Source organism: Pleurodeles waltl, chromosome 8, assembly GCF_031143425.1.
Source record: "Pleurodeles waltl isolate 20211129_DDA chromosome 8, aPleWal1.hap1.20221129, whole genome shotgun sequence".
Lineage (NCBI taxonomy): Eukaryota > Metazoa > Chordata > Amphibia > Caudata > Salamandridae > Pleurodeles > Pleurodeles waltl.
In genome coordinates, this window is record NC_090447.1 from 832718200 (window position 1) to 832737648 (window position 19449).

At 45.8% G+C, this 19449-nt stretch overlaps 1 protein-coding gene across 5 annotated transcripts in view; it reads right to left on the reverse strand.

The window, feature by feature from the left end:
* CARS2 (cysteinyl-tRNA synthetase 2, mitochondrial) overlaps positions 1-19449 on the reverse strand; it is a 387142-nt gene that overhangs the window by 351791 nt on the left and 15902 nt on the right. For all 5 annotated transcript variants that reach the window (XM_069205121.1, XM_069205122.1, XM_069205123.1 and 2 more), the window contains exon 2: positions 10936-10986. In XM_069205121.1, the coding sequence (XP_069061222.1) occupies positions 10936-10986 (51 nt within the window). The remainder of the gene's footprint in view (positions 1-10935; positions 10987-19449) is intronic.

A 19449-nucleotide genomic window follows, 5' to 3' on the forward strand; every position in this document is an offset into this window, starting at 1 on the left:
CTCCAGATGGGTGGGCAGATACTCTGGGTCCCACACTTTGGTGGCAGTGCTTCCTCATAGTCCCACTTTTTCAACAAGGTATAGTATGTCATGGTCATTGGTGCTTCTGGAGAAACTCTCCACCCCACAGGGTCACCACTGTGCACTGACCCCAGGCTCCAGCTCCGTCAACACGGCAAAGTTACCCACTGTGGCCCGTCCTAGCATACGAGGGTCATCGCACTGTTACCATACAAGGCTTTGGCTTTTAATGCACTGCAATCTTTCTCCTCGGTGGCCCATCATGACATAAGATAAGAGGTCACCATACCCCTACAGCACAAGGTTTGGCCCTTCCTGCACAGCAATCTTTCACACTGCCAACATCACTTCATCCCTCTAATGGCATAAAGGGGCGCGCAACACATTCCTGCACATGGTCAACAACCAGATCGGTGCAGCAGCTGTTTCTTCACACCTTACACAGGTATTCCACTTGACAGGGTTCCCCACTGGAACCTGCTTCCTCAAATGCTCTCTGCTCCCTCACAAGTCACACTGACCTTGGTAAGCAGGCAGGCACTGGCGCTCTAGGGCAGGTGATCTTGGATTCTCTGGGTGATGTCTCTTCACCCGGCAAGGAGATTAGCAGGCCTTGGTCCCCAGTCCTGGTCACAGGCAGAAGTCCTGTAATACATCCCCTCCTCACACAGCTGGTCTGGCTGCTTGACAGATTAACATTTTGGTGTCTCAGCCTCTCTTCTTATAGTCCACTTCCAGACACCAAATGTGACTTAAGGTCTGCGCCTTTGAAATTTTATGTTGGGGCTCTGCTTCTTTTGAAGTGTATACTCCTCTTCCTCTTGAAAAGCAGTGTGTCACAGCGGGGATGTCTCTGACATGGACAGTACCACATCACAGCCCATGGAGTGACCAGAGTTCACACTTGGATGTCAGCCACTGTGATATGTGTATCAAACATTTGCCCAGGGTCCCAGTTCTACTCTTTATGATTCTCTTATCAGCCCAATCTCCTTCCTGAGATCTGCCCAAGACCTTCATTGTGACCTCTGATTGAATCAAACAGCACCCTTTGAAGGTTACAGGGGCGAGCTGGTCCTCTACGCCCCAGTGTATGTCCCACCTAGCTTACAGGGATCCACACATCTGCTTGAGTGTGGCGGGAGGGGGGATTGGGGGACTCTCTAACTTCACTTAATGTTTCATCATCAGGCATGAGTATCCCAAATTGGAACTCAGAGCCCTCCATGAATTTTAACATTCACAGGCACACATACATCCAGTGCGTGTAAACAGGATACACGCACTGCACAGTACGGTATCCTCCATGTACTGTACCACACATAGGCACACATACACCCAGCATTTGCACTTATCCTGCATGCACTGCCCAGCACTGTATCCGATATGTACTGTACCAAAGCATGATCATATAACTCTGCATCACAGGATCTCACTGAAGTCATAAACATAGATTATTCCAATCTATGTTTATCGGCTCATATGGGGGTCACTGCACATAAGTGGAAATGTCTACGTTTATGGCTTCAGTGAGTTTTCTTACGATGCCGACCTGGAATCAAAAATAACATTTCCTTTTGCAATATTGAAGGCAATTGATTCAAAGTCTCTGCAGCTTCCATCATCGGGTCCAAGCTACGCTGCCCGACTGCTACCGCGAAGCCTGTCACAACCTGCAGCCCAGTAGGTCGGTCTTCATGAACGCACACTGCAGCCAAGTCAGAGGGTTCCATTCCAGCTACCTATAGAACACAATGACCTCCGATTTTCTGAGGAAAGTATGAAGCCCGCTTCCGTTCACCCTGCGTATCCTGTCTATCTCTGCATCTGAGACTCATAATTGCAGTCTGAGTGCCACAGTGAATGGGACACTGCTTTCGATGTAATTCCTATCTTCCCCACTTTAACTTTCGAGATGCCGCAGGATTCTTGCGTTTCCACAGCCAGTCCAACAAGAAGTATGGAATATATTTTGTTTGTGGGAAACAAGCTCTTCCCTAGATGCCCTATAGACTGGTCAGGAACTTTCTACCCTGCTTATGTAGTTCCACACATCTGTCACTTTCCTTAACAGTTCCACTATCAAAAAGATCTGCCCCTGATATGGCTGAAACAAAGCCATTTTTTTTTGTCTCCCCCCCCCATGTACATGGTGCAGCAAGTTATCCGTGCAGTCCAAATCACTTTCCAAATACGGGAGGAGGTGACAAATGCTACATCCATCTTACTGGAACTTGCTTCTGAAAAGTACATTCTCAGAGAATTATTATTTTGCAAAGTAGAATGACTTTGGATGTTGTCCTGGCTGTTAAGGGGGTGGGGAGTGTACATGTCAAAGTGAAATCTGAATGTTGTCCCTTCATCCCCAACACCTCATTAAGTAGTGAAGAACAAACTGACCACATCAGAGACAGTGTTAGGGAATTAATAATGTTTAGACAGAAGACGCATTTGGTCCTGGTTGAAAGGCGTTTTGAGGGACTGGAAAACAAAGGTAGTTTTTAAAATAATCCTTGCTGAATTCATTCTGTTTGGCTAATTTATATTTCCATACAATTAAGCCTCTGTACTAATTGTTATCTCACCACTAATAAAAGCACTGTCCATTAATTTCGATTAACTATTGGTGAAGAGGACGAAACCTGCCATGATGAACACACAACTGAAATATTTAATGACACTGAAATAGATATGAGAAGATTAATGGCAATCGATTAGCTTTAAATTTAGCACCTATACGTGCAAAATAGAGGTGACTGAGAACTTGATTTGCTGTTTTCTAATGATTTCGTAACACATTTACTAGTCTGCCATGTTGAGTAACCCTCACGTATTGGGTGTGCCTTTGCTATATTAATGTTGTTGAGTTCTCTTGCCTTTTACATAATCTGCCTCCTTTCCCTGTCTGGTAGTACAAAGCAAGAATTCTCAATTAAGCTAGCTCTGCATCTGAGATCGCCTCTCCTGCATCTCTTTTCAAGTTCCGTTTTTTGTTCCTCTCACAAGAAACTCAGCCACCTCTTTGTATGGTTGGCAGAAGTTTCAGTTTCTTTCGCATGTATTCTTCTTTAACAGCCTGTGTGAAGAAAATGTATAAAAGTTGGCGAAATGTGGTAAGAGGTTAGCATTAGATTATCAATTCATAGTGGACCAAAGTTCTGCCTCATTGAGTAACAATATTGCTTAATACAGGTGTTTTAGATCCCATCCCCAACCACTATAGGTAAATCGTCAGAAAGGAACAGAAAAATATCAACCAAGGACAGACAATGTTAATAAACAGGTAAGTGTATGTGGCTATTCCCATTCAGCCTAAATGTCTGCTAGTCTGCAGTCAGAGAGAAGGTTGTTGTGAACCATGAATAGGAATGGAAGTCTTAGGACCAGCTGCTTAACAGCTGTGTTGTCAAACCACAGGACTGGAAACAATAAGGATCAAGAGAAAAACTGTTTGGCGTTTCTGTAGCTACTTTGTAGAGTAGGGCCAAGAAGGTTGCCAGGCAGATATTTGGTGGATAAATAGTCATTCTGACTCATCTCTGACGCAGGGGGTCATGGGTCTTAGGTTTGGCTCAGCTCAGCTCAGCCTTTTCTTAATATGAGCTGTTATACTGTGTACACGTTCCAGTTTAATCCATTAAATGCTGTACCATATTGCTTACTCTTACTTGAAAATATGCAATTCTGTGCTGTACTGTAAAGTGTGTTATTTTGGTGAATTTTATATTTTCAAAAGTATACTGTATTAATGGAATGACTAGAGAATACAGAGATATCTATAAAAATTAAAATACAATTCCAATTGAGGTTTCGTTATCAAAGCTTCTCAACAGAATAAAATGAACATTAACCATGAGGTAACAATTTTTGGGAAACAGGGTGTATATATAGCATTCCAACTGATTGTTCTTTTGTTCACCATGCCACCTAAAATTAGACCCAGCCATGTGCAAATCAGTTTTGGTCCCTCCTGCTTTACTAGGAAGAGTCCAACCCGAAAGCCAAGCCAGGTCCTCTCTCAACCAGAACACAAACAATCCAAGACCGATTACAGAAGTACTGGTCAGCCCTTTTCAGTCAGGTGCAGCTTGGTTCCAGTGGCATAATTAGGAAGGGACCCACCTCTGGGCATACCAATGGCCACTTAGGGTGTTGCACCAAACACAAACAATGTGTTAGGAAGAATGCTTGCAATCTGTTTAATCACTGGCAATCACTCTGGGTAGCTTTCCAACCCATCCTTCTTTTGCTCACCATAACACAGCAGATTAGACCCAAGCATGTGCAAATCAGTCTTGGCCCTGCTCCAATAAGAACAGTTAAGGCCAAACTTCCAAGCCACGTCCTCGCAGAACTGGAACACAAGAAATCCAGGTCTAGTTTTGGCCCGATTAGGCTGATTTAGTTAGTAACTTCATTCATTTTTTTTACTTAATTTTTCTCGTTTTATGCCTTCCTTCCTATCAGGCTTGTTGTATTTCAGCCCACAAGAAGAAGCAGGGCCTGAAAAATCACAAAAATGTTACTAGACCTGCACGTCGAGTAACTTAAATCATCGACCTAACTGTAATGTACGTGACCTGTAACCGGGTCTCAAATTGTGGGATCCTAGGCAAATAGTTTACAGTCGCCTTTTTCTTAATTCTCACATATGATTGCACCCTCAAATATGTGAGCTCAGCATTTCTGCAGTACAAAAAACCTCTTTTGTTTGATTAAGTAGACTAAAGTTTGCTGCATGCAACACAAGAATTTAGCCCACATACCCTTGAGGTCTAGCTTACAAAACCTAGGACTTATTTTAGTTTACTAACAACATTGCCCTCAGGGCAGGAGTGTTTCTCAGTTTGTTTAAACACCCACTTTTAATAAATATATTACTAAACCATGATGTCGTAACATATTGTCATCTACACACAGTAACTTTCCAAGAAATGTCCAAAACCCTCTCCACTAACTTGCAGCTTTACTGATAAAACTATATAGAGTATTAACAATCTGTGAAAATTGGGTTTCAGAAAACATATCCTTTGCACATCAAAATGTAAAGTATTCTGATTTGTTTTCATCCTATAAAAATATTTTTTCAATACACAGAAATATAAAAAAGGGCTTTCACAACTACTGAAATATATATTTGAAATGTTTGCACAGTTTACTTAGTCATTTAAATGTTGTGCGTTAGGAAAAACCTGACACCCTATCTCCTTTTCTTTTACATTCTAAGCAGCAGGTCACCCAGTTCAACCTACAACAACCTGGAACTCTGCAGTCAGAAGCAAAATTAGTTGAAAGAAAAACTGACTTTAGCCCTCTGTCTGTGAACACACAGCAAATGTGACATAAGAACAAGATTTAAAGGCATCTTTTATTGCCTCTCCACTGTTCAACTGAACAGAACACCTGTTCAGTATCAACTCCCCCACAAGGGACGAGTAAGTATTAAAAATAGCTTGTCAAACATCAACAACACGGAGGGGCATAAGTGGGAGATTCGGAGGAAAAACTCCTGGTCCTGTGTGTATGGCTCCCAGTAGTTAACACATCAAAACAGTATACTCACAGTTCCAAAACACTAGAGGGTTTCTTTCAAACTAAAGGTTCTGTATTGGATAGGAATCAATTTATTCGAAGCAAAAAGCCCTCACTCACTTGCCGGTGACATGCTTCATCATAGGGCTTTGCTCCTCGTCAGGCCGGCGCTGCAATGCCTGACGGGCCCCTCAGGGGGGCTCTTTGCCGGAGATCTTTTGATACTAGTGAACAACCGGTCAAAAGTATTGTAAGGATTGGTATAAGGGTAGTTAAAAATGCCTAGAGGTAACAAATATTATTTATTCTGATACTAATACCTCTGAAATGATTAAAAACGACATACGGGATATAGTAAAATAATGTCTACACTCCCCAAATGACAAAAATTGATGTAATCACTAAATCTCACAATAGGGAATAGTGTAGGTAAACAATAAATGATCTAGTGTGATTCGTCAGGACCTTGACACGTACCTAATCCTTTAAGCAATTAGGAACCCATAATAGGGAAAATAAGAAACCCTCCAAATATTAAAGGTAGGGCCTCATCGGGGAGAACATCAGGCTCTGAAAAATCCACTATGGTTTCTATGGAGAACCGCAACCTCCGGTAAACCTGCACACACTGAGAGCCCCCGGAACTGGAGATTAGGTACGTGTCAAGGTCCTGACGATTCGCAATAGATCATTTATTGACCAAACAGCGAGAAACATGTTGACCTACTATACAGAGTAACACAGGGGATCCTGTGTTTACCTACACTATTCCCTATTGTGAGATTTAGTGATTACATCAATTTTTGTCATTTGGGGTGTGTAGACATTATTTTGCTATATCCCCGTATGTCGTTTTTAATCATGTCAGAGGTATTAGTATCAGAATAAATAGTATTTTTTACCTCTAGGCATTTTTAACTACCCTTATCCCCTTCGCTGCCAGGCCTTTTCCCCCTCCTGTGCCAGGCCTTTTTTTGCCTATTTGGGGCAGTTCGCGCTTAGGCCCTCATAACTTTTTGTCCACATAAGCTAACCAAGCCAAATTTGCGTCCTTTTTTTCCAACATCCTAGGGATTCTAGAGGTACCCAGACTTTGTGGGTTCCCCTGAAGGAGGCCAAGAAATTAGCCAAAATACAGTGAAAATTTCGTTTTTTTCAAAACAATTGGAAAACGTGGCTGCAGAAGGCGGCTTGTGGTTTTTCCCCTGAAAATGGCATCAACAAAGGGTTTGCGGTGCTAAACTCAGCAGCTTCCCAGCTATCAGGAACAGGCAGACTTGAATCAGAAAACACAATTTTTCATCACAATTTTGGCATTTTACTGGGACATACACCATTTTTGCAATTTTTTGTGCTTTCAGCCTCCTTCCAGTCAGTGACAGAAATGGGCATGAAACCAATGCTGGATCCCAGAAACCTAAACATTTCTGAAAAGAAGCCAAAATTCTGAATTCAGCAAGGGGTCATTTGTGTAGATCCTACAAGGGTTTCCTACAGAAAATAACAACTGAAAAATAAAAATATTGAAATTGAGGTGAAAAAAACATCAATTTTTCTCTACGTTTTACTCTGTAACTTTTCCCTGCAATGTCAGATTATCGAAAGCAATATACTGTTACGTCTGCTGGACTCCTCTGGTTGCGGGGATATATAGGGCTTGTAGGTTCATCAAGAACCCGAGGAACCCAGAGCCAATAAATGAGCTGCACCCTGCAGTGCGTTTTCATTCTATACCGGGTATACAGCAATTCATTTGCTGAAATATAAAGAGTAAAAAAATTGCTATCAAGAAAACCTTTGTATTTCCAAAAAGGGCACAAGATAAGGTGTTGAGGAGCAGTGGTTATTTGCACATCTCTGAATTCTGGGGTGACCATACTAGCATGTGAATTACAGGGCATTTCTCAAATAGATGTCTTTTTTACACACTCTCCTATATTTGGAAGAAAAAAATGTAGAGAAAGACAAGGGGCAATAACACTTGTTTTGCTAATCTATGTTCCCCCAAGTCTCCCGATAAAAATGATACCTCACTTGTGTGGGTAGGCCTAGCGCCCGCGACAGGAAACGCCCCAAAACGCAACGTGGACACATCCAATTTTTTTGAAAGAAAACAGAGGTGTTTTTTGCGAAGTGCCTACCTGTAGATTTTGGCCTCTAGCTCAGCCGGCACCTAGGGAAACCTACCAAACCTGTGCATTTCTGAAAACTAGAGACCTAGGGGAATCCAAGATGGGGTGACTTGTGGGGCTCAGACCAGGTTCTGTTACCCAGAATCCTTTGCAAACCTCAAAATTTGGCTAAAAAAAACACATGCTCCTCACATTTCTGTGGCAGAAAGTTCTGGAATCTGAGAGGAGCCACAAATTTCCTTTCACCCAACGTTCCCCCAAGTCTCCCGATAAAAATGATACCTCACTTGTGTGGGTAGGCCTAGCGCCCGCGTCAGGAAACGCCCCAAAGCGCAACGTGGACACATCCAATTTTTTTAAAGAAAACAGAGGTGATTTTTGCGAAGTGCCTACCTGTAGATTTTGTCCTCTAGCTCAGCCGGCACCTAGGGAAACCTACCAAACCTGTGCATTGCTGAAAACTAGAGACCTAGGGGAATCCAAGATGGGGTGACTTGTGGGGCTCGGAACAGGTTCTGTTACTCAGAATCCTTTGCAAACCTCAAAATTTGGCTAAAAAAAACACATGTTCCTCACATTTCTGTGGCAGAAAGTTCTGGAATCTGAGAGGAGCCACAAATTTCCTTCCGCCCAGCGTTCCCCCAAGTCTCCCGATAAAAATGATACCTCACTTGTGTGGGTAGGACTAGCGCCCACGAAAGGCAATGGCCCAAAACACAACGTGGACACATCACATTTTTTCATAGAAAACAGTGCCTACCTGTGGATTTTGGCCTGTAGCTCAGCCGGCACCTGGGGAAACCTAGCAAACCAGCGCATTTTTGAAAACTAGAAACCCTGGGGAATCCGAGATGGGGTGACTTGCGGGGCTCTGACCAGGTTATGTTACCCAGAATCCTTTGCAAACATCAAAATTTGGCCCAAAAAACACTTTTTCCTCTCATTTCGGAGACAGAAAGTTCTGGAATCTGAGAGGAGCCACAAATTTCCTTCCACCCAGCGTTCCCCTAAGTCTCTCGATAAAAATGGTACCTCACTTCTGTGGGTAGGCCTAGCGCCCACGAAAGGAAATGGCCCAAAACACAACGTGGACACAACATATTTTTTCACAGAAAACAGAGGTGTTTTTTGCAAAGTGCCTACCTGTGGAGTTTGGCCTCTAGCTCAGCCGGCCCCAGGGGGGGGGGCAGAAATGCCCTAAAATAAATTTGACCCCCCCCCACCAAACCCCCCCTGCCCGGGAGCGCCCCTTGCCTACGGGGTCGCTCCCCCTGCGTGACTTTGGCGCCAAAAAACAAATCCCCGGTGCCTAGTGGTTTCTGCCCCCTTGGGCGCAGATTGACCTAAAATCGACCAATCTGCCCCCAAGGGGGGCAGAAATGGTCTAAATACAATTTGCCCCCCAGAGCAGCGACCCTTGCCTGATGGGTCGCTCCCCATCTCTAAAAAACAAACAAACAAACAAAAAAAAAACACAAAAAAGATTTGCACTGGCGCCTAGAGGTTTCTGCCCCCCCTGGAGGGCAGATCGGCCAAATAATAGGCCGATCTGCCCCCAGGGGGGGCAGATGTGGCCTAAAATAAATTTGACCCCCCCCCCCACCAAACCCCCCCTGCCCGGGAGCGACCCTTGCCTACGGGGTCGCTCCCCCTGCGTGACTTTGGCGCCAAAAAACAAATCCCAGGTGCCTAGTGGTTTCTGACCCCTTGGGGGCAGATTGACCTCAAATCGCCCAATCTGCCCCCAAGGGGGGCAGAAATGGCCTAAATACAATTTGCCCCCCAGGGGAGCGACCCTTGCCTGATGGGTCGCTCCCCATCTCTAAATAAACAAACAAACAAAACAAAAAAACACAAACAAAAAAATTCCCCTGGCGCCTAGAGGTTTCTGGTGGGGGCAGAAATGGCCTAAAATAAATTTGCCCCCCCAGGGAGCGACCCTTGCCTAAGGGGTCACTCCCCTTGCGTGAAATTCACGCAAAGAAAAAACTCCCTGGTGTCTAGTGGTTTCTGCCCCCCTTGGGGGCAGATTGGCCTCATCAAAATAGGCCAATCTGCCCCCAAGGGGGGCAGAAATGGCCTAAATATAATTTTCCCCCAAGGGGAGCGACCCTTGCCTAAGGGGTCACTCCCCACCTAAAAAAATAAAATAAAACCCTGGTGCCTAGAGGTTTCTGCCCCCCCTGGGGGCAGAAAAGGCCTTCCCGAAAAAATGCCCCCCCTGGGAGCGACCCTTGCCCAAGGGGTCACTCCCTTATTTCAATTTCACAAAAAAAAAAAAATCCCTGGTGTCTAGTGGGGTTTCAAAAGCCGGATTGCAAGCAATCCGGCTTTTGAAACCCTGGGAGAGACGTGATTGAAAGAGAAATGCTGAGCATTTCTCTTTCAAGGTGGGAGACCCCTGTGACTAATCAGCGTGCGCGCGCTGACGTCACAGGGGGGGTGGGGGGGGGTGTCGGAAGGGGAAGGTCTTCCCCTTCCATCCCCGCCTTGGGGGGGAGGGGGGTGCACGGGGGCGCGCTAGCGCTCCCCCAAGTTCCCCTGTGCCTTGGACGAGGTGATCTCGTCCAAGGCACAGGGGAACTGTAGCCTTGGACGAGATCATCTCGTCCAAGGCACAGAAGCGGTTATACCAATCCTTACAATACTTTTGACCGGTTGTTCACTAGTATCAAAAGATCTCCGGCAAAGAGCCCCCCTGAGGGGCCCGTCAGACATTGCAGCGCCGGCCTGACGAGGAGCAAAGCCCTATGATGAAGCATGTCACCGGCAGGTGAGTGAGGGCTTTTTGCTTCGAATAAATAGATTCCTATCCAATACAGAACCTTTAGTTTGAAAGAAACCCTCTAGTGTTTTGGAACTGTGTGTATACTGTTTTGATGTGTTAAAAATAGCTTGACCTTATCAAATAAGACTCTCCCATGCAAGAGCCCTGAGAAGACTCATTGTATTACAAGTCGCAATACAGTGCCATTTAACCCCAACAAATGAAGCCTAAGTAGTCAATTTACAAATCTTGGATTTGATACTCAGCATCCTCAAACGTGTACTGCAATACCTTTCCAAGTTATTTTCTCAAAAAGCTGGACATTTGAAGACTTTTTTTGTAAACTTTTTTTTATATATTTGTAATTGATAAATAATTACCAATGTCAGACAACAATGTTACAATTACCCCTATTTATTGTTAATAACTCCATCACGTTCTTCATATATGTATGTATTCAAGAAATAAAACAGAAAAACTTACCAGGCATGGCCAAGGTGTGCATGATCGTAAACTGTTGGGCCACAGCTGTACCTAGTTAAAAACAAAAACAAAAATATCACCAGTCAGAATAAAGTAATTATGGTGTGCAGCAAGACAGGGGAATCAATGCATGTAAGGTGTTTCAATGACTGTAAAGTGTTCCAGAAAGGAACAAGATTAATTATGAATGTCGGAGTAGTCTCACCTCATTTTATTTTTCAAGACATACTCTACCCCCGACCTCCCAGGGACTTTTCTTCCAAACTGTGAGTTTGCACAGAAGGAGATAATTACCTCAGACAATTTTGGTGAACAAAGAAGTGCCATCTTTCTACCCTCGAGAAAAATCAAAGGTGGCGGGGGGCGTGGTCCCGCATTTGCAAGGTGCAGTGTCGGATTGCAAAGACTGGCATTTGGGCACTGGGTGATAGCCCAGTGCCAAAAGGTCACGTGAAGGACGTTTTTTTGTTAGGAGCTCCGACAGCCAGCTCACAAAGCCTTACTGTCTTTCCCACCAGGCCACTGTAACTTGGGGCTAGCATCATGGCCAGCAAGGCTTAGTGGGAAGCTTCCAGCAGTGTCGCTGGGCCAGTACTGTTCTGGCCACTGCAGACTTTAACTTTGCCCCTGTGGGGCTGACACAGAGGCTCAGAAGCAGTGTCCCACTTTCCTGTTTTCACCTTATGATTACTGTTTAAAGTACATATTGATCAGAGGAGAAAAAAACAGCTTTAGGTGATGTTCTTCAGCCAGGACATTAAAATACCAGTAATGGTGGTTAAAAAAAAATAACAGCCAAGTGGCAAACATAGGATGGGGCCTGCTCTCCCATGTCAGCTGGACAAAAAAACTGGACTCGAAGGGTCCCTTGGCTGACCTCCAGTGTGTGACTACAGGTAAACAACAAGCTGCAAGAGAACTTTCCCTGGAAGTATTCAGCTACCCCGTGGAACTAGACCTGGACTGGATCCCGTGACAGGCCTCTGTCTGACACCCAGTGAATTTCTAAATGCTTCCACTGTGGTTCAGGAGTTGAGGCATTTAGTCCACTTTATTTCACCTCTCCTGTCGGCCAAAATGTAGTGCTTCTAGTTTCAATAAACCCCGAGGATGGTAAATAAGGGAACTGAAAAAGAGTATTGAGAGGCCTTGAGAAAAGGGGCAAAGGATTCCTTAAAAAGGGAGGACAGGCTTTTATTTTCATTCATTGAAATGTAGCGGAATTGCAGCACCTGACTGCTCACCCAGATTATGTGGTGAGGCCCAGGAAACAGCACAGAAGTGTTGAAGCCAGGGCGGAGCGAACAGAGTCCAGCTTTGCGGCATTCTGCAGAGTTGAAAACAGAACTCCGCGGAATTCTGCGAAGCCAGAGTTTCGTGCCCCGTGGAGTCCTCCTGAATGTGCCCATCTCAGAAGCGCTAAGAAGGGTCGGGCTTGGTCAGCCAGGTCCGACCCTGCTTTGTGCTTCTGAGATCAGGCACATTCAGAAGGGCTATAGGCTGTGAAAGCTGCCATATCAGGCCTCTTGTGCACCAGCTTGTCCTGTGTGCAGTGCAGGTTGTCTGCACTTGCACTATGCAATACTGGGCTGCAGTACGCACCGGGTGAGCTCTGCTCCGCCAGCGGGGCTAGATGAGTTTTTGGACTAACTCCGCACGCCACCGGAGCTTCCTGCACACCCCTAGTCAGCAGTATAAGAAATGCAATGGAGGCACGTCTATACTGTCTGAAGTTGAGTAGCAATGTTGAATGTTACTGGGTTTTTAATGAATTATATTTCCCAAATAAGGTATGATTTTAAATACTGATTTCAGCCATGGTACTCCAATATCTGTTTCATGATTCAGATCTTTTTAGGCAGTAATAACACAGCAAAAGAGGGAGGAGTTGCCTGTCATTAAAGGGCAATTACGCAGCACATTTTGTGGCAGTCTTGCATAGCAACGTTCACATTTTACCACATTCATTCAAAAGGGAGTCTAAGTCCGTACAAAACATTGTTTGATGTAAACATAAATGTGAACTAAAGCATTTTCATTTTCCACTCTGAATTATATTTAAAACATACACATTTTTGTTTTCCTTCTACAGACAAAAGTAATTTCCCTAGCCATCAAAAGGAGAAGTTAAACTCCTGAGGTAACTCTGTACTCCCTGAACACATAGTAAACAACTCAAAAGTGATGATTTAACTTTTGTACTGTGTTTGATGCTGTGTTGCACTCCATGCATTTATTTTTTACATAACATTTGATATGTTTAAGTTAAAAACAATCTCTTGTTGAAATTCTCAAATTGTGTAACGGATAAAGCATGCAGCCCCCTGGTGACCTTATGAGTGTTTAATACACTTGTCTTAGTTTATGAAAATACAACTCTAAGGCACCAGTGTTGTCAAACATGTAATGCCCCAATGTAGGAGGCTGGCCTGGCTTGTAGTGGGTACCAAGGGGTACTTACACTCTGTACCAGGTCCAGTTATCCCTTATTAGTGTAGAAGAGGTGTTTCTAGCAGCTTAGGCTGATAGAAGGTAGCTATAGCAGAGCAGCTTAGGCTGAACTAGGAGACATGCAAAGCTCCAACTATACCACTGGTGTCATATGCACAATATCATAGGAAAACACAATACACAGATATACTAAAAATAAAGGTACTTTATTTTTATGACAATATGCCAAAAGTATCTCAGTGAGTACCCTCAGTATGAGGATGCCAAATATACACAAGATATATGTACACAATACCAAAAATATGCACTAATAGCAAAAGGAAGTAATGCAAGCAATGTAAAATTACAGTAGATTGCAATAGGAGCACATAGGTATAGGGGCAACAGAAACCATATACTCCAAAAGTGGAATGCAAACCACAAATGGACCCCAAACCTATGTGAGCTCGTAGAGGGTCGCTGGGACTGTAAGAAAACAGTGAGGGTTAGAAAAATAGCCCACCACCCCAAGACCCTGAAAGGTAGGTGTAAAGTGCACCTACAACCCCCAGAGAGCACAGAAGTCGTGATAGGGGGATTCTGCATGGAAGACCAAACACCAGCAAAGCAACAACAGTGGATTTCCGGACCCGAGTACCTGTAAGACAAGGGGACCAAGTCCAAGAGTCGCAACAGTGTCGAGAGTGGGCAGATGCCCAGGAAAGGCCAGCTGAGGATGCAAGGAAGCTGCCACCGGGTGGAAGAAGCTTGGTGTTCTGCAAGAACGAAGAGGACTAAGAACTTCCCCTTTGGAGGATGGATGTCCCACGTCGTGAAGAAGCTTGCAGAGGTGTTCCCACGCAGAAAGACCGCAAACAAGCCTTGCTAGCTGCAAGGGTCGAGGTTAGGGTTTTTGGATGCTGCTGTGGCCCAGGAGGGACCAGGATGGCGCCACTTGGAGGAGGAGACAGAGGGGGCGCCCAGCAAGTCAGGGAGCCCTCACAGAAGCAGGCAGCAGTACCGGAACCGGCACTTGGAAGAGGAGTGAACCGGAGTCCACCCGAAGTCAGAAAAGGGAGTCCCACGACGCCGGAGGACAACTCAGAAGGTTGTGCACTGCAGGTTAGAGTGTCGGGGACCCAGGCTTGGCTGTGCACGAAGGAAATCCTGGAAGAGTGCACAGGAGCCGGAGCAGCTGCAAATCACGCGGTACCCAGCAATGCAGTCTAGCGTGGGGAGGCAAGGACTTACCTCCACCAAACTTGGACTGAAGAGTCACTGGACTGTGGGAGTCACTTGGACAGAGTTGCTGAGTTCCAGGGACCACGCTCGTCATGCTGAGAGGGGACCCAGAGGACCGGTGATGCAGTCTTTTGTTGCCTACGGTTGCAGGGGGAAGATTCCGTTGACCCACGGGAGATTTCTTCAGAGCTCCTGGTGCAAGAAGGAGGCAGGCTACCCCCAGAGCATGCACCACCAGGAAACAGGTGAGAAAGCCGGCAGGATGAAGCGATACAAGGTTTCAGTAGTCGTCTTTGCTACTTTGTTGCGGTTTTTCAGGCGTCCAGAGCAGTCAGCGGTCGATCCTTTGGCAGAAGGTGAAGAGAGAAATGCAGAGGAACTCTGGTGAGCTCTTGCATTCGGTATCTGAAGAATTCCCCAAAGCAGAGACCCTAAATAGCCAGAAAAGGAGGTTTGGCTACCTAGGAAGGAGGATAGGCTAGTAACACAGGTAAGAGCCTATCAGAAGGAGTCTCTGACGTCACCTGCTGGCCCTGGCCACTCAGCGCAGTCCAGTGTGCCAGCACACCTCTGAATCCAAGATGGCAGAGGTCTGGGGCACGCTGGAGGAGCTCTGGGCACCTCCCCTGTGAGGTGCAGGTCAGGGGAGTGGTCACTCCCCTTTCCTTTGTCCAGTTTCGCGCCAGAGCAGGGCTGGGGGATCCCTGAACCGGTGTAGACTGGCTTATGCAGAGATGGGCACCATCTGTGCCAATCAAAGCATTTCCAGAGGCTGGGGGAGGCTACTCCACCCCAGCCCTGACATCTATTTCCAAAGGGAGAGGGTGTAACACCTTCTCTCTGAGGAAGTCCTTTGTTCTGCCTTCCTGGGCCAGGCCTGGCTGGACCCCAGGAGGGCAGAAACCTGTCTGAGGGGTTGCCAGCAGCAGCAGCTGCAGTGAAACCCCGGGAAAGGCAGTTTGGCAGTACCCGGGTTTGTGCTAGAGACCCGGGGGATCATAGAATTGTCTCCCCAATGCCAGAATGGCATTGGGGTGACAATTCCATGATCTTAGACATGTTACATGGCCATGTTTGGAGTTACCATTGTGACGCTATACATAGGTAGTGACCTATGTATAGTGCACGCGTGAAATGGTGTCCCCGCACTCACAAAGTCCAGGGAATTTGCCCTGAACGATGTGGGGGCACCTTGGCTAGTGCCAGGGTGCCCACACACAAAGTAACTTTGCACCCAACCTCCACCAGGTGAAGGTTAGACATATAGGTGACTTATAAGTTACTTATGTGCAGTGGTAAATGGCTGTGAAATAACGTGGACGTTATTTTACTCAGGCTGCACTGGCAGGCCTGTGTAAGAATAGTCAGATCTCCCTATGGGTGGCAAAAGAAATGCTGCAGCCCATAGGGATCTCCTGGAACCCCAATACCCTGGGTACCTCAGTACCATATACTAGGGAATCATAAGGGTGTTCCAGTATGCCAATGTGAATTGGTGAAATTGGTCACTAGCCTGTTAGTGACAATTTGGAAAGCAGAAAGAGCATAACCACTGAGGTTCTGGTTAGCAGAGCCTCAGTGAGACAGTTAGTCATCACACAGGGAACACATACATATAGGCCACAAACTTATGAGCACTGGGGTCCTGGCTAGCAGGGTCCCAGTGACACATAACAAACATACTGAAAACATAGGGTTTTCACTATGAGCACTGGGCCCTGGCTAGCAGGATCCCAGGGAGACAGTGAAAACACCCTGACATATACTCACAAACAGGCCAAAAGTGGGGGTAACAAGGCTAGAAAGAGGCTACTTTCTCACACCCAACAGCCCTTATTTTCAGGGAATTGTATCAACTAAGCAGCTCATCAGGGTAGTCACCCCTGCCAAGTACCATGCAACAGGAGTTAGGCTAAAGCATTTTGGTGCTGATGTCCTCAACACCGCACAAAAATGCATTAGTCTTGCATGTTATTTTTATTCTGATACAAGAATGCAGGGTATAATTTACAAAGCGGATGGATGAAAAGGATGTGGTGTTACGGACAGAGCTGCCAACTTTGGAGCGTGTCTGCTCAACTGTTTTTGATTCGGAGCAAATTACTTAATCACCCTGTAGAGTCAAAACACACTTTGCCCTAAAACAACCAAAAGATTGAACAACAGGGCCATTTTCCTAACTGGTGCATACCCATTGCCATTGATTGCCAGGGAAATGCAAGAAAAATTAAATGTGAGAGGACTAGCTTTTTGTCATATGTAATGTCCACACACCATCTGAACTTACAAAACATTGCATGTAGAACCGGAACAACAGTTCATTGAAGAGAAAAATCAGATGCTCTGTGAAGGACCACAAACAAAGCGGGAAATACAATTCTGGCTCTGCAAAGCACTTCAAGTGTAAGCGGCAAGGCTGCCAGGTAACAAACCAACAACAATATCCTTAGATCGCTTAAAACGCACTGTATGGTAAACCTAAAATGGCCACCATGTTATGATGTGACATCAAGCGTCCGTTGTCTGATTGGGTGTACAGATCCTGGAGAGAGGAAGACGCTATTTCCTCGACTTCAGGAAACGCTGCTCCCTCAGCTTCGACACTTCACACTCGTCACAGTGTTGCAGTTACGCTCCTCCTGTACTCCAACCAGCTATGGATTAAAAGATTTCTAGCTATTGCGTCAAGAATTTTAGATTCTATTAAGGACATGGCACATTGTTGAATATTTTCTTTATGTTGGATTGAGCTTTATCCAAAGCTGTGAAAGTTGTGACATATTTGCCCCAATCCTTAACAAACTTGTCACCAAACAGCATACCATTGGCTAAAGAACCAGCATCGTTAGTTGCTAACTCTGCCAATTTGGGATCTAGGCATATTAAAAAAGAACGTCAGTGTTCCGTCGACATGGCGCAGTTGGCGTTGCCCAAAAGACAGATAGCTCGCTGCGCCCATTCCAGCATGACTTCTGGATCCAAAGGGGTGTTGGTTTCTTTAGACTGGATAGCTAGATCCAACATTTTTGTCAATGGACCTGACAAATCTAATAGTTTGTCCTGGCAACCACGCCAAACGTGATCCAGACCTTTTTGGGGATCTTTAGCAAACTGGGATCCAACTCAGGAGTATCTGCTACTTTGCTGACTAAAGAAGGCAGTGGGCATTCAGATCTAAGAGTGTTGCACACTTCCTTTTCAAAGCTTTTGCGCAGCCTATCCTGCACATAATGAGCCACCTCAGCCGTGGGAACCCACTCGGTGGAATGTGGGTGGACTATATCTTCAGGAGAAAATAAAAGATTCTTACCAGACAGAGCTGGAGCTTCAAGAATAACATGACTTGACTTGCGCCTCTTTTTGCGTGGAACCGAATCTGTCTGCGAGTCATCCAACTTGGACTTACAAGATGATTGCTCATGCAAGCTTGATTGTGAAAATGAGGACTTAGGAAAAATATTTGGTGCTTCTTGAGGGAGGAAACACCCATATTCATGATCACGCGGCACTGAAGATTCCATCTGTGCCAGTAATTCTGCCGAGGAAGAACCCCCAGAACGTTGCAGAGATAGGCCAGACACCTCCCTAGACTCTCTAGCTTGCAAGCGAGGCTGTTGACTGCCTTCGTCCAAAAGTTCTCTCCCGCCAAAATTGGCCAAAGGTTGGGTGAAAGGTTTTAAGGCCTGAATCAGAGCCCAATTCACGGAGTCCTGCACATGATGTCCAAGTGCCTCCACCGGTTGTTCCTCCATTTGGTGCTCAACAGGCACTTCTTGCAGTTCTTGATACTGCTCTGCCTCATCGGCGTAGTACTGCATAGTAATGGTTGTGAGGTATGGAGAAGTTAGCGGGGGAACCCTGAAGCAGGTGAACAAGTAGTAGAGAAAAACAGATATAAGCTGCTTGGCTAGCAAGAATTGTTTGTGGAGGGAGCCACCTGCTCTTAACAAACACACTTTTTTGAAACTATCAATGAAGATTGATAAATAGTTAATTAATAAATTAATCCCCCAGGGTCAGGCCCACTGAGTACTGTTGCAGCCCCGTCAGGCAATTTTAAGGCCGATCAAATTGCTGAGCAAATTGTGTCACATCCGACACACATGCGTTAAGCCGATCGGAAAGAAAACTCCAATCCGGCTCAAAGTGCATGCGCGGAACAAAAAGAGGTCTACGTCCTCTGAAGAGAAAGAGTGTCTCTCTTTCGGCCCTGCTCCCACTCCACGCCGGCCAAAAAGAACAAAGGGATCGTAGATCTCTTTTAAGATAAAACAGCTGCGAAAGCGCAAAGCTTAAAGAGCGAGCACGCGCAAGTAAACATATACATAGATAAACACACTGATAGTTAACATGCAATAAAAATCGCAATGTAAACAAATCACTTAACTGGCTGCTGCAGCAGCAAAGAAAGAGGAAGGACTGTAGCGTTTATGCTATTTATATTAGCAGTGAAGAGCCATGATTGGATGACTCAGTGTCAGGGAAGCGCTGTGACCGGAGGAGGGGCAGGAGCCCTTTAATTTTGTAAATCGCGCTCCCGCCGTCGCGGGAAGCGCTGTGACTGGAGGAGGGGCAGGAGCCCTTTAAATCTGTACCACGCTCCCGCCGTTGCGGGAAGCGCTGTGACCGGAGGAGGGGCAGGAGCCCTTTAAATCTGTACCGCGCTCCCGCCGTCGCGGGAAGCGCTGTGACCGGAGGAGGGGCAGGAGCCCTTTAATTTTGTAAATCGCGCTCCCGCCGTCGCGGGAAGCGCTGTGACTGGAGGAGGGGCAGGAGCCCTTTAAATCTGTACCGCGCTCCCGCCGTCGCGGGAAGCGCTGTGACCGGAGGAGGGGCAGGAGC